Genomic DNA, 12,113 nt, shown 5'->3' on the forward strand with positions numbered 1-12,113 from the left:
GATCCTACTTTCCTAGGGTTACTTATGCTAAAATCCTCAAGCTTGAAGCACCCCTAAAGTTTACTGCAATAAACTTTTGGGCCATGTCCCATTTTCCCATTTGTAAGTTTTATGGACAGGAATTTTTTAAAAAGCTTTTTTGACAAATGTCAAATTCTGTATGACAAGTACTTGCTTTTGGTACTGCAGGAGGTGGTTTTAATGAGTTGGTGGTTTGGGTAGGTGTAGTTGTACTTCTTTTTTTTTTAACTGTGTCACAGGCAAAAGGATACTATCCATATCCACTGAATTTTCTTCAGGAGTTTGTTAGTAGCCATTTCCTCATAATTCTGAATATCTGGTGTTTTTGTCCTTTGCAATCTATAAATGAACTGCTTAGGAAATCATGTTACTTTGCTTGGGAATGCTAGTTATTTAGAGAGACTAGGAGCCAGGCCTTGTGGCATATACCTTTAATCCCAGTACTTGGGAAACTGAGGTAGGTGGATTTCCGTGAGTTCAAGGCCAGCCAGGTATACATAGTAAGTTCCAGGTCAGCCAGGGGACCCTTCCTACCCCACTCTCCACCCCCAAAAAAGAAAGGCTAGGAATTGTACTAATACTAAATAGATATGAAATGGAATTTTTAAAGCATTTAAAATTTAGAAATGTGCTTTAAGATCTTTGTGTGATATAAAAAGTACTTGTTTATTCCTAGCTATGCATATTGGTAAGCTATCAAATTACCATATTTTTCTGGAAAGTAAAGTGCCACATATTTATAAACATGGCTCTTATTTCAGGCTGGAGTGAGCAGTTACCAGATACTCTAGTTGATGAGCCTGTTTCTGTTGCTGAAAGCACTGAAAAAATAAAGAAGAGGTACCGAAAAAGGAAAAATAAGCTTGAAGAAACCTTTCCTGCTTATTTACAAGTAATATTCTGCTTTATATTTTATTGTGTGGTTTGCTAATTTAGGCAATGTATTGAGGTTTTGTTTTTTTTTTTTTTATGTTTACATTCTACTCATTCTGTGTAATTTTTCCCTGGTTGTCATAAATGACATTCTCTTTATTCGGCTTCATCAAAGAATGAATATTTGCTTTTGTGTGTGCTTTGAATATTATAGGTGTGTATCAACAGTGTTTTTCATGAAGGAATGTGTGTATGTGTGCACATGCAGTCCTGGGGATCATAGCAGAGTTTTCCTGTACTGAACTTGTTCCAACCCTATAAAGTTTGTTTTCTCTCTCTCAGTTAAGTTAACTTAGTTTTACATGTTCTGTTGGCCATAACATAGACACTTTGTGGATGGGAAATACTCTTTAAACCATACATATATGTGCACATGCCAAACCTGGTTCCTATTGATATTTTCATATAGCAATAAAATTTATTTGGTTAATTTAATTGAAAAGGTTCTCAGCAGCCAAAATCATAGCTTTAATAATTGGTTACCACATATAAAAACTTGTTAATGAGAGACCTAAGTCAAAGAAAAACAAAGAATTTTTATAAATTTTTGATACAGGATCTTGCTGTAAAGTCTAAACTGGCCTTGAACTCCTGATCTTCCTGAGTCAGCCTCCTAAGTTTTGACATTACAAGGTGATTGCTATCATGCTTGGCTATAACAAACATTTATTATTGTTGTTGTTGTTATTATTTGCTTTCCAAAATATATCTGTAATTATGAAGAAAATATTTTTGGTAAACATAGACTACAAAAAAAGAGGAAGTCTTTATTATAAATGTCAAATCACAAAAGACTTGAAAGATATATTAGGGAGAATGCCATCTTAGAGGCAGGATAGATTGTAAACCTCCTCATCTACTACTACAGAATTCTCAGTTCCTATTTTATTCTTCCCACTTCTTTATTTCTTCACAGGTAAAAATTAAATTGGAATACACTATCATTAACTATCTACCTTAATTTTAGTACTTAGCACTATTCCTATGATCCAGAACTAGGTTTTAGGTAGATACCTTGCTTAAGGTACATACTTTTCTTAACCTTAATTTTCCACTAGAGGGTTTCTCTCTGTAGCCCTGGCTATCCTGGAATTAGCTCTTTAGAGCAGGCTGACTTCAAACTCAAAGATCTACCTGCTTCTGCCTCCCGAGCACCAGGATTAAAGGTGTGCTCCACCAGGCACATATAAAGTTTGTCTTAAAATATATTTTTAATTACAAGGTAATTTGCTCAATTTTCTTCTCTAGTAATTACACTACTAGCTTTAGCTTTGTGTGTATATATGTGTGTGTATAAGTCTGGATGTGAATACACATTCACTGTGGGTGGAGGTCAAAGGTCAATCTCAGGTTATTCCAAAGCTGTCCGCCTTTATTTATTTCTTTATTTTTGGACAGAGTCTTTTTATTGTGATTTGTGATTCATTGAATCAGTTGGAATGGTTGACCAGTAAACGCCAGGTATAGTCTAAACACTAGATTTACAAGCATATGCCACCAGAATTTTTATCATGAATTTTAAGGGTTGAATTTAGATCTTCCTCCTGATCCCAGCCCCTAGACTACTAACCTCTTAATTGTCTATATGCGGGTTACAGAGCTTATCCTTTAAATCAGAGTCCGTGTGTCTATTATAGGTGTGTATCAACAGTAAGCCTGTGTGTTTCTGTTTAGAAATTCTCATCTGATCTCTTCTTCTAAAATTTTCTCTCTCTCTCCATCTCTCTGTCTCATTCTTTCCTCCTCCTCCTCCTTCTCCTCCTCCTCCTCCTCCTCCTCCTCCTCCTCCTCCTCCTCCTCCTCCTCCTCCTCCTCCTCCTCCTCCTCCTCCTCCATGTGTGGTGCCTTCTATGGTGTTGACACTGATGTCAGGTAACAACTTTTGGGAGTCAGTTCTCTCCTTCCCCTGTGTAATGTGGGTGTCAGGCTTACACAACAAACACGATCTCACCATCCACTATCTACTTTTGCCATAGAGTATCTTCACTGAACTTAGGGTTGCTCACTGTTTTGGCCACTCTGACTGGCCTCTGGGATCTACTTGTCTCTGTTCCTCTTCCTCCAGCCACTCATCCAAGAGTTATAGAGCTTCTTGCTTTAACTTGGATGCCTAGAGATCTAGGCTTAGATCCTCATACTTACATAACAGCTTTCTATGCACTGAGTCATCGCCTCAGCTTCTGTGCTATTTTTTAAAGCAGCAATTTTATCAGTAGGAAAATACTCCTTTTTTTTGTTTGTTTGTTTTGTCTGTCTTTATGTGCTTCTTTGTTCTTGCCTTCTCCCCCTACCCTCTACTCCCTCTCTCCTCACTCTCATTCTTCTCCCCCCTCCTCTCTCCTTCCCTTTCTTCTTCCTCTTCTTCCTCCTTCTACCTGACCCCTCACCCCTGACCTATCTGTCTTCTCTGAGACAGGGTCTCACTGTGCAGTTCTAGGTCACCTGGAACTTACTCTGTAGACCAGGCTGGCCATTGAACTCAGAGGCCTGTCTTCCTCTGCCTTCTGACTGATGGAATTAAAAGACATGTACCACTTGCTCTTGATATTTTTTAAGGCAGAATTTTAAATAGGCTGTTGGTCTTACAAATAATATATATTCCTATAATCTGTTTTTTAAAACTAATAAACTAATCCTCTACTGTAAATCTTCCTCTCCTTCCCTCTCTCCTCTCCTTGCTCTTTTATACATACAGTGTCTCTTGTAACCTTACTGGCCTTGAACCCTGGATTCATGCGTGTTGGCACACACTTTACTAACTGAAGTAGTTAGTACTACTAGCCCCTAACCTGCATTTAAAGCTGTTTTACAATTTAACAATAACAAAAAGACCTTAATTGCATATTTCTTACAGGGTAAAATGAAATAATTTTATTTTATTTTTATTTTATGTATATAAATATTTTGTATGTCTAAGTATGTCTGTGTATTACATCATTGCCTGGTGTCCACAGAGACCAGAAGAAGGTATTGGATTCCCTGAAACTGGAGTTCCATAGAATTATGAGACTTCATATTGATGCTGGGACTCTTTGGAAGAGTAACAAGTGCTCTTAACCACTGAGCCATCTCTCTATTTCCAGCGCCATGTTCACTTTCTAACATGAATGAGTGGCATATAAATGAATTGGGTTTCTTATATCTTTAACAACCAGGACAAAAGGCATGCACCCCTACACTTGGACCCCTTACCTTTTCTTGATACTCTTTTCAGGATGTACTGAGAAATTGATCTGCTCCTTTACCTGTGGATCTGTTTGCTATCTGTAATCCATATTTAGAAACCCCTTTAGCTTACATCAAAGTATGGAAGCCAGCTATTTGCAAAAGAGCACTTAAATGTGCTCTCTTTCTTGGCCATTCTTTTGTTTCCTTCTTTTCCTTTTTTTTTTTTTTTGTTGGTGGTGTATGTTTGTGTGTATGTGCCCACAAGCGTGCGTATGTGTGTGTTTAATTGATTTTTATATTTTCTTTATTTTTAAAAGACACTTTTAATGCAGACCAGATTGGTCTGAAACTTGATGTGTAGAATGATCTTGAACTGCTTATCTTCTTGCGTCTGTCTCTGTAGTGTTGGAACTACAGGTAAGAACCAACATGTCTGGTTTTAAAGGAGCCTCTAAAAATACTGAATATTAATCTTGCTTAATTAATATGGTTCTTGCTTCTAAGCCTGATGCCCCAAGTTTGATCCCTAGAACTACACTGAGGAAGAAGAAAACTGACCCCTACAAGTTGTCTTTTAGATTCACACATGCCATGGTGCATATGTATTATCATGTCTCTGTAAAGAGCTCTTGCCATAGGTCTGTACTCTTTTTTTTTTGTTTTTGTTTTGTTTGTTTGGTTTTTCGAGACAGGGTTTCTCTGTGGTTTTGGAGCCTATTCTGGAACTAGCTCTTGTAGACCAGGCTGGTCTCGAACTCACAGAGATCCGCCTGCCTCTGCCTCCCAAGTGCTGGGATTAAAGGCGTGCACCACCACCGCCCGGCTTAGGTCTGTACTCTTGTTGTGGTTCATTCTTAGAGTTCGCCACACTGTCTAGTTGAAAACCACTTGGAGCTTCTCTTTGATGTTAACTCTAAGAAATACCAAATGTGGCATGTGCCTTTAATCCCAGCACTTAATCTGTTGTTAAGTCTGGTAATATAGTCCAGTTCGATATTCTTGCTTGACATGTGTGAGGCCTGAGTTTCAAATTACAACTTCAGTTTCCAGTGCTGCAAGAAACAACAGCCCATTGTTTCCCTTCATTTTGTAGTGTGAATATTGATCTATCTTCCTGCTACGGACACTGGGGCCATTTTTATTTAAAGAGTTATGAAAAGAATGTGCCTGTGAGCCTTCTATTTGTGTGTATATGGCAGGTATATAATGTTATTAACTCCTGCCAACTCTTTGGATAAAGGAATCCAGAGAGACCAGAGTAGGAAATATTCTAATTCAAGGTTGCTGGGTTGAAACAAATGAAGGGAAGTTCTGAGGTTCTCCTTTTGTCTTCTGTGTTGATCTTGAGGAGTTCTGAGAACTCACCTTGAAGCTCTGCCCCTCTAGTGGAGAAATGTTCATCTCATTAACAGCCTTTCCTAGATCACAAACGTTCCATGCATGGACCTAAGTCCTTCAGATTCATAGCATACATCCTCTGATGTGGGTATGCTTCAGCGTGAGGTTACTGCAGACAATAGAGGTGTGCAGATCCTGGATTAGTAGATCAGAATCTTGTGTTATCCTCAGTAGGTAAGCTATACATACTGATTATATTTGTGAAGCTGTGTCTATTCCTGTGCTATTAAGAAGCCAATAACATCAAAAACATCTATCAGTTTCAAAATTTCATTGTAGATGAGTCTTAGTGAATAATTCTAAGTGAATTATTTTGCAATTTTTAGAAACAGATATGACACATTGTATTTATATTTGTTTAAGTTTGTTTTTGACAAATATATCAAAATTAATTCAACAACTTTTACAAATCCAACAGGATTGCTAGGCGGTGGTGGCGCATGCCTTTAATCCCAGCACTCGGGAGGCAGAGGCAGGCGGATCTATATGAGTTCGAGGTCAGCCTGGTGTACAAGAGCTAGTTCCAGAACAGGCTCCAAAGCTACAGAGAAACCCTGTCTCGAAAAACACACACACACACAAAAGAACCCCTCCCCCAAAAAAAGAAACAGGATCTTTGTATATTTCTGTATTCAGTTTTTATATTGTGAAATGCAAAGTTTTTCTTGTCAAAATGATGACAGGATAATGTTAGATTTATAGAATTTAGAACTAATTATTTTCTTATGTGTTCATCTTTATCTAGGAAGCATTTTTTGGAAAAGATCTTCTAGATACCAGCAGACAAAACAAGCTGAGTTTAGATAATCTATCAGAAGATGCAGCTCAGCTTTCATATAAAACAGGTTTCTTGGATACTTCCTCAGATCCGCTACTGAGTTCATCTTCTGCTTCAGCAAAACCTGGAACTCAGGGTACGTAGATTAATTCACAGGTATTTTCTTTATGCCATATGTCATTTACCTTCTAGTTAATATAAAACACTCCTTATAAATACTTTTGTTTGATTTCATATACATTAAGGTTAACTTTATTGAAATACAATTTATATTCAATAAAAGTAGCATTTTTAGTGGAAAGTTGTACAAGACTTTTCAAATGACTTGTCAAATTAACCTACCAGTATGATAATCACCAAAATTAGGAGTTGTGAGAAAAAACCTTTCAATTTATACTTTAACTGTTAAAAGTTGACAGTGTCAACTACACAACCTTAAAGAAATTCTGATGTGTCAAAAACTGCAAAATGAAGTTGGGAGTGGTGGCACGTGCCTTTAATCTCAGTACTTGAGAGGCAGAGGCAGTGGAATCTCTGTGCATTTGAGGGTCAGCCTCCTCTGCGAAGCAAGTTGCAGGACAGGCAGGCCTACAAAGAGAAACTGTCTCAAACAAAACAAGTAAACAAAAGCTGGAAAATGAATGTCTCCAGTTCCGAATTGATTATAGATAGTATGATATATCCTCATGTAGTTTCTCACCACAAACAGACACTCTGAACCAGTTAGTTCATCGTTGTGATAAGGGGCTGTCCAGTATATAATTATTGTCACTTCTGATCTCCTGAGAACATGACTATTAAAGATTTCTCCTTCTGAATATAGTGGTATACACCTTTAATCCCAGCAGTTGGGAGACAGAGTCAGACAGGTCTTTATTAGTTCAAAGCCTGCCTGGTCTATATAGTGAATTCTAGAACAACCATAGTTACATAGTGAGATCTTGTCTCTCAAAAGACCTAAACAAATAAATGTATGTATGTATGTATGTCTCCAGTAATTCTTAAATCATTAGTGAACAAAATTGCTCCTTGTTGAGAACCACTGTGCGGATGTAGGGCATGTAGGTACTATTAAAATCAGAAGAGGGAGAATTGAGGGATGGCTCTTTAGGTAAATGGCTTGCTTTGCAGTTACAAGGACCTATGTTTGAACCCTAGAATATATGAAAATTCTGGATATGGTGGTGTTTACTTGTAATCCCAATATTGAGAAAGTGCAAACAGGAAGATCACTGTGACTTACTGCCTAGACATTCTAGTTTAATTGTTGAGCTCAGGCCAGTGAGGCTCTGTGTTAAAGGGAGGTGGATTTTCCTGATGATGACACCTGAGATTGTCTTCCATGCTACACAACTCTACACATGCATTGGTGTATGTGCACATGCATACACACACACACACACACAGAGAGAGAGAGAGAGAGAGAGAGAGAGAGAGAGAGAGAATATATATACTATCTATACAAACTTGCATGTACAGTTTTAAAAACTAGAGTCATGAAGGAGGCTAAAGATGTAGTTCAATTGGTAGAATCTTTAGCTGTCATGCATGAAGCATTGGGTTTGATTCCAGTACATCATAAACTGGATGAAGTGGTATGTGCCTATATTTCCATTTAAGAAGTGGAAGCAAGAGGGTCAAGTTCAAGATATAATCCATTATGTAGTGAGTTCAGAGGCAGTCTGGGCAGCATAAAGCCTTCAGCCTCATGAAGAAAAATATAAAGTGAAGGAAAGAGAGAAAACACATGTGTTTTTCAGTATTCATATTAATTTAAGAGTTACAATCACAATGTTTTTTTCCTTGGAATCTATAGTACTACCAATTATAGTGTGATTTTTTTTTTCCTGGCAAGCTTTGTTTTGCACTTTGTTAGTCTTTAATTTTATAAACTCATTTTAGAAAAAATATTGTAACTAGAAGTATACTAAATAATGACTTTCAGTATTAAGCAATTAAAGTTTATTTTACCCACATTGTCCTGTCATGAAACAATTGATTTCCTTATGCTGTAGGTTATATCTGCAAAAACAAAAGACTAATTTAAGGGATTTGAGTACCTGAAGATTTTTCTATCTTTAGGGCTGTCTTACATACCAAAGGACAAAATGTGCAAACTTTTACTTTTGATTTGACTTCCTTGAAATAATTGCAGGCAGTTTTATCTCTTCTCAGGCAAATAAACAATGATTAACAAAGAAGGATGGAAAGATGGGAACATGATTTTGTTTAGTCTTACCAGATTCATACAAATGATTACTTTGTTTTATTTTATGATGTTTTAAAGTACTCATTAGTTCTTATTTATATGTTTTAAATATTGTATAATGACCTAGTTATTTCAAAGAATATGTTAGAAATATTATGACGTGACTTGAGTTAAATGGCTGTTATTTGCATTTGAATTTTGTGAGGATACGGTCTGAGTTGGATGGGGACAAAGGATAGGACATAAGTTGATACAAGAGTTTCTTACATAAAATTTCCTGAGATGTGATGATTTTGTAGTAAGATCAGAACTTAGACTAGAACAGCACTCATTACAAAACATAAAAAACATAAATTAATCTACTTCTTGCCTGTATATAGAAAGTTTAATGAATGAAAGTTGCCTTTTTGAACGTTTTATTTAATGTAGACATGAGCACACTTAACAAAATAATATTTATTATTATTTTATGTACGTGGACATTTTACCTGAATGTATGTTGTGCACTAAGTTTGCAAATGATGCCCATGGAGGCCAGAAGAGGGCACAAATCCCTTGAAACTGGAGTTTAATCTGAAATGGTTGTGAACTGCCATGTGGATGCTAGGAATTGAATTTGGTCCCTTTAAAGAGCAGCCAGTGCTCTTCTCTGCTGAACCGTCGCTCCAGCCCCAGGGATGGATGTTTTAAAACCTAGTCTTAAAAAGTTTGCGATATAATTTTTATATAGTAAGTTTTCATTACTTAAAAGCAAAAGGGCTTTTTCATTAAGTGCTTGCCCTGTAAACTAAAGGCCCTGAATTTGAGTTCAGAACTCATGTTAAAAAATTGGGCATGGTTTCATATGGTAGTCCCAGTACCGGGAAGGTGGAGATAGGAAGATTCTCAGGGCTTGTTGATGACCAGCCTAGTCTATTTAGCAAGCTTCAGGCCTGCAAAAGACCTTATTTCTAAAAACAAGGTGCATGGCACCTTACAAATGACACTGAAATTGGCCTTTAGTACCTTCCATATGCAAACACACACACACACAGAAAATGAGCAGCCATAGATGTCCCCTCATAACTACAGTATTTTTTCTTTTAAATATACCAATCTGTAGAAAGTATTTCATTCATGTACTTAATTTGGAGTATTATAAATATATATATTTAAAGTTTTATGTATTTTACAAATATGGATGTTTAACCTGCATGTATGTGTAATATGTGCATGTCAGGTGCACTAGAAAATCAGAGAGAGCTTGGATCCCCTGGAACTGGTGTTGTAGATAGTCATAGACCACAGTATGGCTGCTGGGAACCAAACCTAGTCCTTTGCAAGAGCAAGTACTCTTAATCACTGAGCCATCTCCCCAGTTCTGTGGTGTGGGTGGGTGGGTATGGTGTATATTTTAAAGATTTATTTGTTTTTGTGTATGTGAATATTTTGCCGCCTTATATGTTTTGTTCGCCATTGTATGTGCACTGTCCACGGAGGCCAGAAGGGGGCATTGGATCTCCCAGAACTGGAGTCATAGTTGGTTGTTAGCTGACATGTGGGTACTGGGAACTGAACCTGTGTCCTCTGCCAGTGCAAAAAAAAAAAAAAAAAGATTCTTAATCACTAAACCATCTCTCTAGCTCCTGGAGTGTTATTTTTATGCCATTAAAAAAAATTGTTGCCTTTAATTAAAATACACTTGAAAAAGCTTAAAACTTTCAAATATTCTTAGTTGAGTGGCTAAGGTAATTACTACTGGTAACCTTAGTAAGAGTTTTACTATTTATTTTCTTACTTGATTATGTAAAAATCTTTAGAATCCTCTTCTTTTCATTATTCACATTTTTCATTTTTACTTCTCCGTAGTTTGGTCTCTACTTTAAAAATAAACCCCAAAGTCAACTTCAACTATTTCAACTTTTCTACCATGCAGTAGTAACTCACATTACCTTTCATTCACATGGCACAATGTTTCCAGGCTTCTTTTCTTCACCAGTCTGTTCTGCTCGTGTCTTCCAGTATTCTTATACTTCCCTCATACTCCACAGCAAAGCCCAGTCTTCACCACACTCTTGCACTGGCTATGACATCTTGTCTCTTTGACTCTCGCTGTGATTCCTTTAGCCACTTTGGCCTTCTGTGTCAGCTAGGATAGCTGATTCCCATATGTGTACAGTGTTTTCACCTACTTTGTCCTTTGTTTTATTTAGCTCTCTAAATAATGGAGAAAAATGAGAACCAACAATGGAATCAGTTAGGAAAACAATCACAAAATTACTTGAATGAGCAAACTCCTTTCTATAGTAACCCTAAATATAGATGGTCTTATTTTGTTTTGAAACAGAATGTTGCAGTGTAACCATGGCTTATCCAGAACTTGGTATGGAGATCAGGCTGACCTCCAACTCTAGAGACCCTCTTACCTCTGCTTGCTGCTAAGCTGATGACCTTAGCTTGATCCTTAAGTCCCACATAGTGGATGGAGAAAATCCATTCCTGCAGTCTTCCTCTGACCACTCACACAGACTGAGGCTTGTGCATGCTTTTTCCTTCCTTCCCATACTAAGTGTAGAAGAGAGAGTATTAACAAACTTTTAACTGTATTAACCAAAAAAGACAGAAGATTCGAAGTGAAGCAAAAGGAGATGAAACTAGGGATGAAAAAGGAAACATAACAGATACTGAAGAAATTCAGTGGTTAATTAGGAAATACTTGGAAAATCAAACTATAAAAGCTTGAAAATGCTGAATTTGCATAAATTATTAGTCACGTATGACCTATTAGTTAAATCTCTCTCCTCTACTCTGCTGCCCTTCTCTCCTCCTCCCCTCCCCTCTTCTCTCTTCTCTCTTCCTCTTCGTCGTTGTCATCTTCCTCTTCCCCTTCCCTTTCTTCTTCCCCTTCCTCTCCTCCTCCTCCTCCTCCCTCCCCCCCCCCTCTGGAGTTTTTAAGAGTCGAAGTCTATCCCAGCACTTGGGATGCAGAGGCAGGCAGATCTCTATGAGTTCAAGGCTAGCCTGATCTATATACTAAGTTCTATGATATCCAGAACAAACAGTGAGACCTTGTCTCAAAACAAAACAAATAAAAACCTCAAAACCAGCAACAGAGTTAAAACATGGGACCTGACAGTTCTACTGAGCTAGACTTGGCCATCAAGCTCTAGGCCAGTTAAACAGACAAGTGTGAAAGTGAAAAGCAAAGAAGAGATGTAACATTGTCATATGAGTAAGAAGAGCAGAGAAGTCCAATGACCTCTCTCTTTCCCTACACCCCCCTCCCCAGTCCATCTCTCAGGTCCTGATAGGAGGTTTTTGTTTAAACAGATGTCAGTCATGGGGAGGGTGTGGTCTCGCCCATCATTGACCCATCATCATTTAGACTCTGATCTCTCCTTCAAGGTCTGACAAAAGTCGGACTGTGTGAAATCTCTTGCAGGGAGACAAACTCACATCCATTTCCTTCTCCCAGCATGAGACTCCTTGAGAAATCCTATTTCTTGGGGTCTACTCTTTCAGTACTCTGAAAGCTGAAGAGAAGGTGGGTGCAAGTGTCTCTTTCATGTATTCTCATTCCTGCTAGACCTATTCTCCAACAACATCAGGATTCATATTTATGTTTGA

The 12,113-nt window shown here is 37.6% G+C and overlaps 1 protein-coding gene across 18 annotated transcripts in view; it reads left to right on the plus strand.

Moving 5' to 3' along the window:
• The window catches only part of Kmt2c (lysine methyltransferase 2C), a 222,977-nt gene that overhangs the window by 151,094 nt on the left and 59,770 nt on the right, over nucleotides 1-12,113 (plus strand). For all 18 annotated transcript variants that reach the window (XM_075955409.1, XM_075955418.1, XM_075955410.1 and 15 more), the window contains 2 exons: nucleotides 783-913; nucleotides 6,266-6,434. In XM_075955409.1, coding sequence (XP_075811524.1) covers nucleotides 783-913; nucleotides 6,266-6,434 — 300 coding nt within the window. The remainder of the gene's footprint in view (nucleotides 1-782; nucleotides 914-6,265; nucleotides 6,435-12,113) is intronic.

The sequence above is a fragment of the Microtus pennsylvanicus genome, chromosome 21 (genome assembly GCF_037038515.1).
Source record: "Microtus pennsylvanicus isolate mMicPen1 chromosome 21, mMicPen1.hap1, whole genome shotgun sequence".
NCBI classification, from domain to species: domain Eukaryota; kingdom Metazoa; phylum Chordata; class Mammalia; order Rodentia; family Cricetidae; genus Microtus; species Microtus pennsylvanicus.